The following is a 17,182-nucleotide window of genomic DNA, read 5'->3' as shown; positions in this document are numbered from 1 at the left end:
GAATAAAAATTTTTATAGGATTTTATGACCGAGAAATGCTTTGAAGCAAGCAATAGGCCAACATTTTCGATAATAATTCACTGTCGTGTCATTTCGTATATACTACTTGTATTTTAGGGATCGAAGTGTGCTGTTAAAATACTTGCTGTGTTTCTGGCGAAATTTATTGCGTTCTTCAGCAAGATCGACTTTACTGACAGTTTATTCTTGGATTATTCTTGCATCACTAGAAACATAATTAAATTAAAAAGAAAGTATATAAAGAAAAAACTTTAATATTCTCTCCATATGGCGGATACATGTGTATGTTCGCCATTAAAGTCTACTATCGATACACGGTTGACAAAGAGGCGTATGTCTGTAGTGAACATCGTTGGGAGCAGCTAAGTGAAGCTTAACGATGTTAGCCGTTGTCTGGGAGGTTCATAACGATCAGCATCAAATTACGGTAGCCCCCTCGCGCTCCTGATGAGTACTTAGTTTACCTCGAAGTGCCGAAAGTACGGTTTTTATCGTTTTAATGGCTAGAGGCTCGATTAAGGAGGAAACTAAACCTGGGGCTCCTCGCGGCTTCACGTTAACGTTAATCATCCTCGAAAAGGGATTTCGATCGAAATACTCGTTTGAGCTAGCTGACCTCTGAGCGGCGAGACTTGCTCATCGTACTTCCCTTTTACTTTGACACACTTTAGAAGCCACATAATCACAAAGCAGAAAGTGTGTACACAGATCTCGTTTATATAGTGTCCACATTTCCTGCAATTGTTAAAATTTCTATTTTTGCGAACATGGTATAAAATGTAAAAAAATATAGAGAAAAAATTTTTAGTTCAGAAATTTTGTTGAAGGAAATTCTGATAATTCTAATCGGAATTGCGTTCATATTTTCCTAGAAATTTGTGATTAATCTAACTAAACTTTTTCCATGTATCTTTTGTATATTTTATATTAAAATGGAAATTTCAATGATTGCAAATGTTCTTTCCATGTGTAACAAAAACTCACCGAATAAAGGAGGCGGCTCCACGTCGCGTACAGAAAGACTAGACGATGCCTGAGACGCACTGGATTCGGTACTTTGGGTACATCTGAGTCGTTTTCTGAGCTTTGGCATGTCAAACGGCAGGTCTCTCAAATCCACACTGGTCGCGCTGCCCGATGTAGTGGCGTCCTGTTGCATCAGCAAACGTCTCCTACGTAACTTCGGCATATCGAAGGGCAGATCCGAGAGTTCCGGCTCGTTGTCGACAAAATTGATATTGTCTAGCTGTGGCTTCAACAAGTGGAAACCAAAAGGTTTGCACTTAATTCCGGCGCGCGACTCGATGGAGATGCCGCTGTCCGATCCTTGAATTTCCGCGTCGCCCGACGACGACGACTGCAAGGCCAGGTTGATGAGATTCTTGTTTTGTGGCGCTCGCCTTTTCTTGAAGGACGTGTCCATGGGCGAGGTGACTACGTTCGTGTTAGCCGCGTTCGTGTTATTGCTCGCGGTGATGTTATTTTCCGATGTGACGCATTCCTCGGGTGAGGCCTTCTGCGAGTTGTTATTGCGATTGTTGTCAGAGGTCTCCGAGGCGGGCTCCTGCGATGACTTGTCGGAGATAGGCGAGAGGATGTGCAACTTGGTGGCGTGATGAGTCAGGAAGCCGGGTAATGACGGTAGCTGATGATGATGGTAGCAGTTGGTGCCGCCGCTGTCCGAACTGTGGGAGCTCAGACTGGTGCTGTGCCGACTCTCGGAGCTACTAGTCGACCGGTTACCCTCGCTGGTGCTGCTCCGCAGAGATTCCATACTACCGCCGCTGCTGCTTGTAGCCATGCTCTCGGTGCTGGAGTAGCCAACACGGCGTCTTGACGTGCGCAGCTTGAACTCCAACGGACCGGTATCTCTTCGCGGTCGTGCAATATCGCTCTCCGCTTCGTGAGGCCTACCCTTAAACTCCATTACCGGTCTACTCTCGCGGATTAGACTGCGAGGTCGTTGTCTATCTTCCCGGGGCCTGCCCTTGAACTCCAGGATAAGTTCCTTGTCGAATCGACGCCCTTGAGAGGAGTCGATGTTCTCCTGAACGAAGGTCTTCGGCCGACTCTTGATCTCAAGAATGCTGCCTTCGCTGCTCTGCGGCGAGTCTTTTGCGCGCAACGATTTCATGGGTAATCTCATGTCCTTCAGCCGAGGATGATCCGGCTGCGACGGTAAATTCGGCGCGCTACGGATGTTCAGTAGCAAGTGGTCTCGGTTACCGTGAAATTTCGCGGGTAAAGGTGCGGTAGATGGAGGCGATGGCGTGTAATCGCGAGCGGGTAATCTCGGCGATCCAGTTTTCTCATCGCTCGAGTTGATCTGGAGGGATTCGATGTCCTGGGATAGAGTTGATATATTGTCTGATTGTTGCTGCGTTTGTTGTTGTTGCTGCTGCTGCTGTTGCTGTTGTTGCTGCTGCTGTAGGCGGCTCGGAATTGGTTTTGGGCGGAGAAGTACGACTTTGCGTCGGTGGTCCTTGCTTGATTGCGACTGGCCGGCGTAAGGAAGTGACTGCTGATGTTGCTGCTTCGACGTGTCTGTCGACGAACTCGTTCTACTCGGTAATGCAGCGCTGCTGCTCCGTATCTGTATGATCACAATTTATTTTCCACGCAAATGCAAGAACAGAACCTCGTACAACCTCTTGTACTTTAAGTGAAATAAATTTAATGAAATACGTCAATTTGAAAGATATAAATAAGTACATGAAGAATTGGACACACAGATCTACTTTCGGATAACATACAAAATAGTCGTTAAATAAATGAAAAAAATTTACGGATTAGACTTGAGATATTATTTAACATTTAGAATGGGGTAACTAGGGTTATTTGTAGCCGAATATTCTTGAAACAGTTTTTCGTTTAAAAAACATTGAAAGTGAAATTTTTAGCAATTTATTTTTTATAGAGAAGTTGCTTCTAGTTGAAGAAGTAATCTTCGATTAGAAGAGTAAAGGAAGTTTCAATAATTTTCGGAAATTTCTTCGAGCACTTTAAAGCGAGAAAAATTAAGAAAGACACTAATAATTCTGTTTGCTACTCCGAAAGTAACGAAAATATGTTGTCACTCGAAAGGTTAAGCTCGTTGAGAGTTATCATAAATGTGGAATCCCACAAACCCACTTAACTCGATATATCTCGTTTTAGAAATATCTTTCTCCCTTCCCCTTTCGAGATTTATATTACAAAATTTTCCTCGCACTTAAAATTCTCTAATGTTACATACCTGGGAGTGCAGCACCGGATGGTTGGTAACACGATCGAGATCGTCAAGATCATCGTCGGAACGATTGACCTTGCAGTCGAAGGCCGTCTCGTAGAGGTGACGTTGTCTAGCCATTCCGTCCTCGTCCTCCTCGGGCTCCGCGTCTTCCTCCTCCTCTTCCTCACCCTCGTCTTCACCCTCCACGTCGTCCTCGTCTTCGACGAGTATCGGCTGCGGGTCTATCCTCCGCGTACGTCGTAGCTTGCGCACCTGGTGCCGCGCTACTTGCGGCTGCCGTCGATCTAGCTCATCCTCTTCCTCCTCAGGTGATGCGATGCAGGTACAAACGGCGGTAGGCAGATCATGACTCAGTAGTCTATGAGGAGGCATGAGGGTATGATCCCACTCGGTGATGATGCACGACGAGAGGATCTCGCTTCTGGCCGGGGCAGCATGCTCGCTCCCAGACGTGGGGCTCACTAGATCCTGGCTCTGATAGTGCGGCGGTGGCGGCGGCGGCGGTGGATGCGGCGGCTGTTGTTGCTGCTGATAATGCCGTTGCTGAGACGAGTAGGAGCCCCCATCACCCGCTACCGAGTTCCTCTTCGGTATACCGGGTGTGCGCGAACGCTCGCCCGGCACATCGAGGCTGACGCTTTTGCGATACTTGCTCGGTTGAGATCTGGTGGGCAATTGTTCCGGGACTTTGAAGAGATCGCCGTAATAATACGGCGATGGATGACGCACCGGTTGACTGGACTCAGTCGGCGACTGATCGGTGAGATGCACGAGAGCGACGCAGTCTACAACTAAGCCGTCGGTCGAAGCTAAGGTGTCTCGATCCACCGACGCAGCTCGGGTTGAGGAAGACGCGTAGAGACTGTTTTTCCGTTTCCTCACGCTAATGAGCCGACCCTCCTCATCGTCCTCGCAGGATGAGCCGGACGCTGACGGATCTGAGGAAATCGATCAAAATTTTTTAAATTTTAACACTTTGATTCCCAAATTAATGCTATTCGCTAAAGAAAAACAAGATAAAATATCTTACGTAACGGAAATGCTGAGAGTTACGATAAGTTACTTATGTAATTTTCATCGATTATATTTCACAAAAAGGGGAATATATCCTGGCTGTCCTAAAATATTCCGACTTAACGTGGCAGCAGCCGCAGGGAATTCATCGACCGTGATGACAAAGTCCAAAAGATTTACGCGTGAAAAGATGTCCCCGGCTATACAAAGCCTGCTCTCGCGCGAGGCGAGGATCCCGAAAACGGTGCGAAATTTTCATAATCGTCTTGTTGTAAGGGAAGCACGAGGGAAGTACTCGGGCCGCCACAGAAAGAGAACGAAAAAGCTCACGGGGAAGGCGAAATTGCCTTGAAATGGCGGCCTCGTCTCCTTAAAAATCACTTCCTCCGTCCGTAGGATATTACCGTAATGGTTCCTGGCCTTCTCTCGCCTGACGCGAGACGTCCTATCCTGCTCCACCCCAGCCACCCCTTTCCATCCTCTTCGTATTCGTCGACCCGTTCGAGCATCATCTAATGCCTCTTTAGGCTTTACGATCGTGTCACGGCCATTCGCGACAGCAAAGAATGAGACGACGGAGGGGAAAGAGACAAACAGAGACAGAGTGAAAGGGTGATGGAGAGGGAGGGAGAGAGGAAGGAGAAGAGAGAGAGAGAGAGAGAGAGAGAGAGAAATTGAGCAAATGGAGGAGGCGCGAAATTACGCAGACACCCGGTACATTATATAGGCAGTGTACACATGCGGAATAGACGAAAGGACTGAAGATAATGGGCGCATTATGCTCGACCGGAGGGCCTCGTCGAAATCCTTCCTCGTCCCCTCCCTTCTGAGGGAGGGGTGGTGGCCGTAAACCACGCCGGCACTGCTTTTGACAGGAACCACCGTCGCGGGTATATGGACGAACTTGTCGAAAGCGAGAGAAAAATGATTATCGGCACCCGCTCCGGTCTATCGCGTCGTCCAGAGCTGCATCACCAGACACAAAGGCCAACGGTATCAGGATGCGGATATCGACCGGTCGCAGAGTGCAATACGTGGTCTTTGCGCGTCTCTTTGTCGGCGGGTCAATTTATTTTGGATCGGCCTCGAATATGAGTAATTATGGCATGTATACAACGTATGTATGTAATGACATAACAATGCGGATTACGCTTTAAGCGCATTTATCTCACCGCGTGCGACACGTTTATTAATATCCATGAGTTATTTATCGAAGCTGGGCTAACGATTCACGGGGTATAATTCGATTTTCCAGACCAAAGGTATCACGCTTTTATGATCTAATGAACATTTTACTGTCAGACATGCGAATGTGTACGAGTGTCGAATCTATTTTAATAATTGCGAGTACCACAACCTCGGCTTCGAAACCCTGCACAGCTACGAGCGAGCGCAAACGCGCGCTGAACTCATATAACAAAGCTATTAAATTTAGAAATAATTGGAGAAGAATCGATGATTTCAATGGGATGCATGTATGTCTCGTACAGCGTATATTTTCCCATACAATGCACGTCAGATAGAATCGGTAGAGCAAACGGCAGAGTGGCAAGGTATCTCCGATTTCCGGCATATTTCGCTATCACGAGAGGATTTAAACTTCATTCTCGACGGTCAAATACAAAGGAACGTCAACGGGCATTCGTGAAGCGCGAAATGGGGAATTAATTCCCAGACAATGAATCCGGCAAATTATTGCACGGCCCGCTTGCGCAGCCGCGAAACGGGAACAAGTCGCGGGCGATTCCTTTTCAACTTCTCCGCTGAATTCGCGGCACACTCCTGGCAGCGAATGACAAACGACGGAGGAGCGACGGATGCGGGGCTCCAGAAGAAATGGTCCCTGCAAAACCAGACGTTGTCTACGTATTCAAACTTTCACAAAGAAGCGAGGATCGCGGGAGGCGACTGATGATCCACCTCCACTGTAGCCATGAGGATGAAAAACGGAAGCGAGGTTCCATTATCTTTTCTTCTCACCTGAAGATTTTCTTGCTGACTTCCGTCAGTGAAATTTCTTAACTTCTTAATTTTAAACTTTTAAACATTTCAGCCAAGAAAAAAGAAACGAAATACTGTGTCAGGATTAAAATGACCGATTCGTAAAATTAATAATACGGACATACACGAAAAAAAGAGAATTTGATTAACCAAATATCTGGTGAAATATGAACGAACTAAAATTCTATTTGAAGTTACCAGAATTCTATTCAAGTTATCAAAATTCTAGTTAAACAAGCAAGCAAGACTTCTGCAACTATTTCCAATTAAACAATTCAAGTTAAAAATCTTGTTAACTTGAACAGAATTCTAGTAATTTCAACCAGAATTTTGGTTCGTTTATACCTCAGATATTTGGTTAATCCATTTAATTCTTTTTCAATGCATAATATTGTGTTTGTGGCTAATGGAATGCGAGAGAAAAAGGAAAGAGAAATGCTAATATTGCTTCAGTCATGAGGATTTGCTGTAATATTGTAGTAAAATTACAGTATGCCAAGAAGAAGAGAATCGCGGTTTTCAGAAAATATAAAAAAGCAGAATGAAGAACAGCGCCGGAAGCGAAATCGAAGAATATATGAATATGTATTCGCATCTGTTCCGCTCATGCAACTCGCGCAAGATTCAAGATTAAAACTTGGGGAAAAGAATACATTAAAACATCGCAATATTTCAATCTACGATGAATAGAAATACTAAGGCATATAAAATATTTTTGTATTTTTTATCGAAGAAGTCAAAGGAAATATGTCTTCTATATCACACGGAAAGCATACAAGAATTACGTTCACCGTCCAGAATCACTAAAGATCCGTGTCCTACGCAATTAATCGCATTGCTCACAACCCGAGAATCCGATCGTTCACTCGTTCGCGAGAAAAACTGCAACCGACAACGCGATGGGTCGTCGAGCGCGTACACGAATGCACGTACAAAGGCACGCTGCGCTTTGGCGCGTCGCCAAATTGCAGCGATATTGATTACCGATCGATAATTAGATTTTCGAGGTATCCGTGGAGGGTCGAGCGCACGAAAGAGAGGGAACAGCCAGGAACTGATGATCGATTAAATTGGACCAGATTATACACACAGCGTTTGAAAAATGCGCACGCATGACACGAGTGAAAAAACTTAATCGATGAATAAAAATTTCAGAACGGCGCGTCGTTTATCGTGCGACCATCGAGTCGATTCCGATTCAGACTATCTTGCATCTCTATCTAACAAATAAGGTAGTGAAAGACGTACTCGATAGATATTCTTCAAATTTCGTGACGTTAAGGGAGAAGAAACAAGGAAATAAGAATGAATGTTTAACTTAAATTACGGAACAACACGGAGCTGAACGCTTCGCACAGCCGATTGCTATTCTGAGCAAATATATATGCCTGCGCAGATAATAGTGACGGTTTTCAGGTCTAGTTAGATTAAGAATCATGTGCTTTATTTATATAATTATCAAGAATCATATGCTTTATGAATACATAATATTGTGTTTATGGCTAAGGGGAAGCGAGAGAGAAAGAGAGAGAAATAGAAAGGCTAATAATAAAACGCGATATTGCTTTAGTCACGAGGATTTGCTGTAATATTGCAATAAAATTACAGTGCCAAGAAGAAAGGAATCGCGGTTTTCAGAGATGACAGAATATTCTTCTTAGAACGTAGAATCTTTTCCTGAGTTTTATTAAAATCAGAATAATGTTACAATTAAAAAATAGAAAAAATTGATATGTAAGCAGCCAGTACTTTCAAATGTCTTGAAATTTAATATTAATACGCTTCATCATGAATGAATAAACTTAAATGCGTGTTATTAATAAGAATGAAGTTTCTGCGTATAATACACTGTATCAGATAGTAAAAGCAATTTTCATAGATAAGATAACTGAAATCGAAGTAAAGTTAGTCAATATTTACAGGTCGGCAGGAGACCGTGGAGAGTTATACTGCAATTCTAGACAAAATCGTAAAACTCGTAACTTGTTTTCGTAAAACTCGTAAAAACTTATGAGTAAACCTGTAATTCTATGCGGATCATATGTCATATGATAACTTGTAAATCTATGATTTTTTTTTATTTTTTTCATAAGCCCCCAAGACTTTACGATTCTCATGCTATCGACAAATCATCGGACTGTGTACGACGATATCTAATTTGTTTCTTAAACTTTCCAGCTTTTCCCAGCTTGTTCCTGAATAATTTTTTTGTTGGATTTCGGACGTCCATATGTCGAATTTCGAAACAGTATAAATCCTACATTACTCTAGATTGCTAGTCAACTTGATTCAGTGTCAGAAATGGTCACGTTACAGCACCATGTGCTGTAACTACGTGTGTATTTCTGTTCTTTTATTATTATTATTATTACTATTATTGGTAGAAACCCTCAAGAGTCGTCTAAGATACTTGTGTCCAAAGTCTATTGTATCACCCTCGCATTACCGTCAACTGCTCTAACTCTGTACGTTTCCAGAAGGAAAGTGAGTTTTCGGTTGTTACAAAACGAAATATACGATTTACAAGAACATTGATGGCATAAAAACATAGGAAAAGACTGTCTTTATCATGTATGTACAGTGAATCACAGCGATTCGTTATCTGAAAAGTTGTAACTCTGAAATTCCGAAAAATATACACATGTTGCCCCGGTTTTTCCTAAAGGTGACGGAATGCGCCGACGAACGTACAAATGAACGTATCATTGCATAACGGCACGATCGAACGGATAGATGAGTCAGTAACGGATACTACGTGCGAATGAGTGATCGAGTGACAGAAAATGAAAGAGAGTACGCGCACGCGAAGCTGGGGCAGCGAGGATGCGCCGGGGGTGGCGATGGTGCCTGCCCTAATGAATCTATTACGGCCGGTGAGCGACAACCCTCGCCTAGCAATCACTGTCGATAACACGAAACGCTGTCGCATGCATCCTGTTTACGTGAGCCTGTAGATAACGGAGATGAACGGTCCGCAACGAGCTATCTCAGCTATGCTATTATAGTAGAGAATCTCATAGGAATCTCATCAGAGATCTATGCGAAAGAAACACGCACGTGCCAAGCTGTTATCTGCATCAATTAAGGTCAACGTATAACGATGTTACGATTGCGATCGATGTCCAATTAGAAGCTAATGTCAAGGCCATACCGCTGTGATCCACAGCAGCAGCAGTATTCCCGTTATCGGAAATCGTTTATGAACCCCATAACGTGGCGGCTTGCATAGCTATCAGTCAAATTAACTAGGAATAATTGGACGCTCGGTCCGAATCGGTAATTATCATTCATCAATTAAATCTGCAAGTAAAGCTCTCGGATTCGCGAAATAGCTTGACGTTGCAAACCGCAACGTAAAATTTCTATAACAGCGCGTGTTCGTGTCTCCGCGTGATACGATAATTATAATTATACATAGAAAAAACAATATGGTTAGCTCATATGTAAATCTGATTGTGCCGACCGGATTCAATAGTAAAATACGGAACAATTAATTATGTATTTACTGAAATGGCACAATAATTACTAAGTTATTTGCGTTGCAGCAGTGACGATATCTGGTTGCTCCAATCAGAGTGTATTTATGGTAAATTTCTGTTGTTATAAGACCACACGAAACTATTACATTGATGTAGTTGATGTACCAAAGATGACTGAGTCATATTAAATATACACATGACACTTTAGTAATCATATAAAGATAATTAGGATGATGCAACCATCCTGTTTACAACTATTTAAGAAATATTTCTGGTTATGTATACCATATTTTCCCGTATAAGATTCATAAATGCCTTTACACTTCCGGTATCTAAAGAATTGGACTTTTTCGATTCGGCGCATCTCAAAAAGTGTGAATCGTGGTTGTTAGTTATTGAAAAAACCGATAACTAATTAACAGTCACGATTCACGCTTACTGAGAAACGATGCGCCAGATCGAAAAATTTCAATTCTCTAGATACCGGAAGTGTAAAGGTATTTATGAATCCTAGTGTACGTATCCTACTCTGAAAATAGCTTATTCGCAATGAACGTCATAATCGCCTCGCTATACCGGTAATACAAACCTCCACGACTATTCCAACGATATTCCGTCTCGAGGATCAGATCTTTTATCTCGATTATGCGATAATCTAAGCTTTATCCTCGGACGGAGGTGCTCTCGCGACGCCGTTTATACAACCTTTCGTTTCTTTCGCAGTCGACGGCAAGCTGCAGCGACCAGCGAAATTCCGGAAAGAGCTTTATATAAGGAAGGTTGACCGCAGCTACACACGCACACGCCATGCACGTTCAGAAAGAGCCACTTCACTTCGCTTTTTATTAGATGTCGTCCCTGTAATGTAAGACCGAGGTGGTGATAGTGGGTCCGCGAGATATGTGGGTCGTGGAATTGTATCGTCTTATAGGAAGAAAAAAGGGATAAAGGAGAGAGGGATAGGTTAGGTATAAGGAGTAAGGGGCCGTGCAATTGCCAGACTATGGACGATATCGCCGGCCACGTTGAAGAGAGCCTCCGGGGCGCCGCACGAAGAGCAGCTAAAGATTACCCGAGCCAGGCGGCGGTGAAACGAAAGCCAATCTCGGTTATTGGCTCCGCAGCGCCAGGATCCGTGGTTACGATCGCGGGATTGAGCGAGGTATCCCGCCGCGAAATGTGTCAGCCGTGTCAAGGGTCGTAGAAAGATAATGTCTGGTTGTGCGAAGAGTGCGAGCGCTCGAAGGTTACTAATACGTTCGACTACTTCCCGAGAGACGTGACATCGAGTTGATGAATGTCGGCCGTGAGTTCTCGTCTCATTGTTACACAGGATGGTTTCGTAAGGATCTCCCGATCTTGCCTGTAATCTCGTCCTTTTCGCCGTGACACGCGAGTCGAAGCCAGGATCGTTCGACGTAGGAGTTATTCGAGGGGCGCCGGTCTCTCTTTCTAAAAGTACATCCTCTCTAAATCCCTTTCATTATGTCTCGTCTTCTTTCCGAGGCAAAAAGAAGGTACCTAACGAGCCAAAGTTACCGTAACTATTACAAGCTGTCACTACAAAGAGACGGAGATATCGGGAAGAGAAGGAGATCGTGTGGGCGGGCCACTTTGAAGGGAATTCGTCTGTTCCTCGAAAGCTCATTGCTACACGAACGCATGCCGCTGAAGGCAGGTACGCGTGGAAGAGATGATTGAAGCGACGACTGATTACGAGGGTATATAGGTAGATCCTTCAGAGTGCCGCTCTGCTGCGAAAGCTCCTTTGATTACTGTCTCGTGTAATCTTCGCCCATCGATAAAACCGACAAGGCTCAATAGAGAGGGAGAGAGAGAGAAAGAAAGAGAGAGGGAGAGAGAGAGAGAGAGAGAGAGAGAAGACATCTCGATGATTTCTAGAATATATTGAAATCAAAGACGGTAATAATTGCACCATCATTTTGAAGCGAAATCTGTCTGGAAACAAACGGAAAGTACTCTCCCTTTGAAATATTTATTTAGTTATTTATTTGTTTATAATCCAGAAATATTGCACTAATATGTAATAATCGGTTATTACAAGAGAGCCAAAATGACAATACAATCAATTATTTTCAACATAGTTTTACGACGTAAAACTTTATTGAAAGAAGCCGGTATTTTGTTGGTACAGTTTTCAAATATAGCATCCCCTTAAGCATAGACATAATATGCGAGTAATCGTGGAGATCAATCCGTTGATGTGTTAATTTGAAAAGGTTAACAGATCTTAGAAACCTATGTGAATATTATCCGCCTGTTCCGAGACAATCCGAATGCAACGCGATACGGATCGTGACCATCACGCGACGCACAGAAAGCGCAAAAGCGCACAACCCTAAATCCCCTTATACTCCGGCTGATCGACGATGGCGATTTCGCTCCTCGTTAAGGGCGACTATGCGATTGCAAGCTCTGCGTCGTTAGCTTCGATTGATTTTATTGGCAATAAAATCAATGTTTGGGCTTCGTTGGAAAGGGTTTTGCGGCGATGAAAAGGGTCTGGCGAGGGGAAAGGGTGCGACGCGGGGGTAACTGAGAGCTGTCGCTCACGAGGGCAATGCGACGCGTGGATTATTTGCTTCCCTGCCGGTAGACATTGCGCAATTGAAATCTACGTCGGTGGTCACACGTGAGCACGATCGTTTGCGGCAGCGCAAGGGTGGACACAACGGAGACACGGAGAAGAGAGGGGGTTTCACGTTCGTATTCGAAATCTACCCGCTGATTTCAAGTATCGGAGCGACCGCGGTGTACGCCCACCTGTCCAACCCCTCTCTATGGACTCTACGAATTAATCGTGTAGCGAGTTTACTTTTGCTTTCAAATTCAATCTTATGTTCCGCTGCTCACCGCGCCGGCTCGCCCGAGTTAACGAGAAAGCCCGTTTTCGTTTTCACATCGCGCAATGCAATTTCAATCGAGCGGGATTGGCATATATATCCCTCTGTGCTCTCACAAGCTCTTTGTGTTATCTCGATAGAAATTTTATTCTATTAAATTTGTTCGTTAAGGAAATTAAATTTCAAAGTTGGTAAGTTACAAGCAATTATTTTCCTTCTTGCTGACGGAAGAAGATCAATTACGGACATCATAATATTTGCGCAATCGTTACTTGTTTGTTTGAACTTCTCTCTCGTAACACTTTAATGAACGTTATCTCGAAAGTCGCGAGTCTCGCCGGAAATTTTGGTAGTTTATACGGACGAGATAAGCAATCTTCAGCAGCTACGAACGCTTCTTGCGCGACGGGAGAGCATCTGACACAGAGATTAGGCTAAGCGCGCGCGAAATTGTCTCGCAACGATATGCAAATCGCGGCATAAATGCTAATTGTAATTGCCCATGAAATGAATTCAAGGGTTCCCTCCTCGGTGAAGGGCTCGCTTCGTAGGTTCAAGCAGCAACCTTTGCCCTTCGAGTCTGCCGAGTATCGAGCGACAAAACTTACACACAAAAACGTATGTTGTCCCAAAGTTTCGCATCCAATTTGCTTCTAACTAGCCATTACAGTGGCTCGTTCGCTTCACAGTGAACAAAGAAAACTCTTACGAACGGCGCATATGTTTTACCGTCTCGTACGAAAGAAAAAAGAATAATGTCACAAAGAAGTTCTCCAAACTGTTACTCTCACTTGTAAACCTCGCTGAGGTCGCTTTTTGTTCTCCCCGCATTTCCATCACGGACATTCAAAGCGGCTAATTGCCGCGGAGGAAACTAAAACGCTCCCGTGAATTCGATCGCGGGCACTCGGGTTTTACGGTGGGCGAAATGGAATGATAGGGTTACAAACGTTAATTCATTTACCAGTATGTACTGCTAACGCTAATAGGACGCGCGGTGGCTCAGGCAGTTTTCGGACAAAATTCAATAATTCGCGCTACAGAACTCTCGAATGACCATTCTTTCGATATAAACCGTGTAGCTGAGCGCTTTGAAGTCAATCCAACCGTCCCGACAGCGCGAAACGCATCGTTACACGCTATACGCGCAAATACTTTCCGTCTTGTCACAACGATACGTTGAGCAATTCAACTCGTGAAACTGCGCGGGGATTAAGACCTCGCCTCAAGATCCGCACTTGTCGCAGGACGAGTCGGAACCATGCTGTTGACAGTTTGCAAATGATCTAGTTTACGGCGTGAGAAAGTGAGAAATAGGGTGAGTGCCGCGAGCTCATATTCCAAAGTGCGGTGGAAGGAGAAATGACGATAGGAAGAAAGGGGTAGTAAGAGAGGACTGAAAGACAGAAAGAGAGAGAGAGAGAGGGTTTATTTGCGCCCTGGGATAGAATCTCCTTAAGTGCGTAACCATATTAATACATGTAAGTATAATTAAATAATTTACGCATAGTACATAAAATTGACAACAAGTAAAAAAAAAGGTACATAGTAAATATAATAATAATGATAATATAATATAATTGAAATAGAAAATGTGTGTTGTTGATCGATACTATTATATATTGATAACTTAAACTTAAATTTAACATAAATGTCTATAACTGTTAATAAAGAGGAAAAAGAAGCATTTTTTTTTTAAATCGTTAAAACATTTATTTTATATTACACAGGGAGTTATTCCAAAAATGGGCCATATATAATCCGAAGATCTCCTTAACTTTTGAGTGCGTCAGATAGCCAACACCAAATAGTCAAGAGAAGCCTTGATGTCTTGCAAGTTAACATCCGTTCTAAATACGAACTACAAGTACAGAATTTTAGAAAGTTACGTTTGAAGGACAAAAAAGAGCAAACAGCACATGAAATACTTTCTTTTAGTTTCAATCCCGAGCCAGCCAAGCTCCAAAAAGAATAGAGAAACATGTTTATCCTTCCTAATTCTACATACGAATCTAACGTATGAGTTCATCGTCTTTTGAAGATTTTTAGCTGAATCTTGCTGAGGTTTTGTTGAGATTTTGCTGAAACTGTGACCGCTGAAATTAAACTGACACTTACTGAGATTGGGAGAGAGATTGGGATTTGCTGAAATTATGCAAAGACTTACTAAAACTTCGCTGAGAATGTGCTGAGGCTTGCTGAAACTTTGCTAAACCTAGGTTGAAACTTGCTGAGACTGCGCTGAGACTTTTGCTGAGAATGCGCTGAAACTTGCTGAGACTAAGATCGAAACTGAGACTAAGATTGAGATCAAGGCAAATGCTGCAATTCTAAGCAAATATACAAGTAAATCGTAAAATCGTAAATTCACAGATTATGGAAAAAACAAAAAAAATCGTAGATATTTACGAGTTATTAAATGTTTTTTATATATATATGAGTTATATATACGGTCCATATAAAATTGCAAATCTATTCATAAGTTCTTACGAAAACAAGTTATGAGTTTTACGATTTTGTCTAGAACTGCAGTGTAAGACCGGAATTGAGATTGAAGCTTGTATCGAGATTGAAACGGAGATCCCGAGATCAAGATCGAGACCAAGACTGAGAAAAAGAGACAAGAAAGAAGAAAGAGAGAGAGAAAGAGAGAGAGAGAGAGAGAGAGAGAGAGAGAGAGAGAGAGAGAGAGAGAGAGAGAAGAGTTTTTGTTGACTATTCATCTTCATAGTGAGAGAGAGCAAACTTTCGGGTCGTTTACGTCCACGAGCTGGATATTAAAACCGGTACAAATCGAATATTCTCAGGCGTGCTCAACCGTTATGAACACGCATTTGTCGCGTTTCGCTGGGCAATGAAGTCAAATGGACGATCGGGTGGACGAGTCTAGGTAGACGAAATCGGACGAGCGAGAGCCTCCCGCCGGTATAAATTTCCCGCTAACGAATACGTATATACGCCGTGTGGAACGCTTTTGACCAGCGTTTGATGAACACCGGACCCGCCTTCTCCCGTTCTCGGACGAAGGACAAACCGACGGACGGCTTGACATTTGCATACGATGAACCCGCGCGGGCGTTAACTGCTCGGGGACGCGGAACGAGCTACAAGTCACCTGGTACCAGTAATTGAAATGAGGGTAACTTCGAAGAGGGGTTGCGCGCGCGAACAAACGAGAAAACCGAAAGTTCTTTCAGCAGCACACCCGCGCGATATTGAGCGCGATATTAATGAGAGTGCGCCATATAATTCCTCGCAATAGTGCAGTTCGTGTATGTACAAAGAAGATAATTCTTCTTAGAGTAGAGAATTGGGAATGACAAGTAGAAAAATTTAGGCTTGACAGGAAAGGTGCATAAAAGTGTATGTTAGACCAAGGTACTCTTGGCGCGTGCACTTACACTGTCAAACATAAGATAAATATTCACAGACGTGGCGTTGACAGGATCGGTTTACTTTTAGCTGAACTCAATAAAGTTATGACGGCTACTTCTCAATATTAATTAACTACTTAACATTATTTCGGTAACGGTCTTGTCAGCTTTAATATTACGATTAACATTCATATCAATTTACGCAGGTCTTTAACTAATTGTAATGCGTTCGTGTCGTAAACCTTGAGTTTTTATTATCACTGAAGAGGGTTCATGGTTGAGCCGAAACGTATGATTGTTTTATATTGATTATTCATGTTCAATAAATATTACACGATTTCCTAACACAAGGAAGGTTTTTTACCCATATGGTATATAGCACTATTAGTCCTGTGCTTGAACTCGAATTGCCCTTTTTCCTATTTTTTTATTGATAAATATTCTAATTAATAACCATATAACCTTAAAGACGTTATAAAGATGTCTTTTTCTAACAATTTTTTAAGATGTCTTAGAAACGTTAAGACGTTATAATGTTACGTGCGATTAATTATAAACTGCTTCTGACGATTCGCTCGTATTCGGCGGGGAGATTTTCCACGCTGTTTCGCGAATTGTTAACGATAATCGGCGGTATTTGATTATGATACACGTCTACGAGCTTATACTTGTATGGAAAGGGACAAGAAAAATTCGTCGTCAGGCTTGGCTGAAACACGGTTAATAAGTGGTATCGGCGGAAAATGTGGGGTGAAACGAAACGCACACGGCTGAAATACCTCTTGAAACTATGGACTATGAAAGCGGAATGAGACCAGGCGAGCGGTACAACGGGGGTGGAGTTTCGGCGGAACGGGGACGAGAAGTTTAATTAAATATCACACGACATATTATGGGAGGTGGAGCATGCGTTTGGTGTCGATGGCAAGTAACGTCGGGGACACGTCGCAAAACCGAAAAGTTCGTACGAACGAGCGAACGAGGCGAGCTCGTAGCAGCGGGGGTTCCACTGCCGGAAGTTAACGGAGGGCGGGCCGGCCAGACATTTCAGAACGCGTCATCGGTACCCTTTTATAAAGCGGCCAGTCTGAAAATTCCATTCGGCCGACCCTCGCGCGCCTCTCCTTCTCTCTCATTCTCTCTCTCTCTCTCTCTCTCTCTCTCTCTCTCTCTCTCTCTCTCTCTCGTCTCTCGCCC

General features: G+C 43.4%; 1 protein-coding gene across 2 annotated transcripts in view; it reads right to left on the bottom strand.

The window, feature by feature from the left end:
- Window positions 1-17,182, bottom strand: part of LOC116851081 (splicing factor, arginine/serine-rich 19-like) — a 164,387-nt gene that overhangs the window by 17,053 nt on the left and 130,152 nt on the right. For both annotated transcript variants that reach the window (XM_032830121.1, XM_032830122.1), the window contains 2 exons: window positions 3,257-4,191; window positions 1,006-2,614 (listed from right to left, as the gene is read on the bottom strand). In XM_032830121.1, the coding sequence (XP_032686012.1) occupies window positions 1,006-2,614; window positions 3,257-4,191 (2,544 nt within the window). The remainder of the gene's footprint in view (window positions 1-1,005; window positions 2,615-3,256; window positions 4,192-17,182) is intronic.

This window comes from Odontomachus brunneus, unplaced genomic scaffold, assembly GCF_010583005.1.
Source record: "Odontomachus brunneus isolate Ranch 3 - 2012 unplaced genomic scaffold, Obru_v1 Obru_scaffold_165, whole genome shotgun sequence".
Lineage (NCBI taxonomy): Eukaryota > Metazoa > Arthropoda > Insecta > Hymenoptera > Formicidae > Odontomachus > Odontomachus brunneus.
Note: the sequence above shows the minus strand (reverse complement) of the source record. Positions and strands in the feature narration are given on the sequence as shown.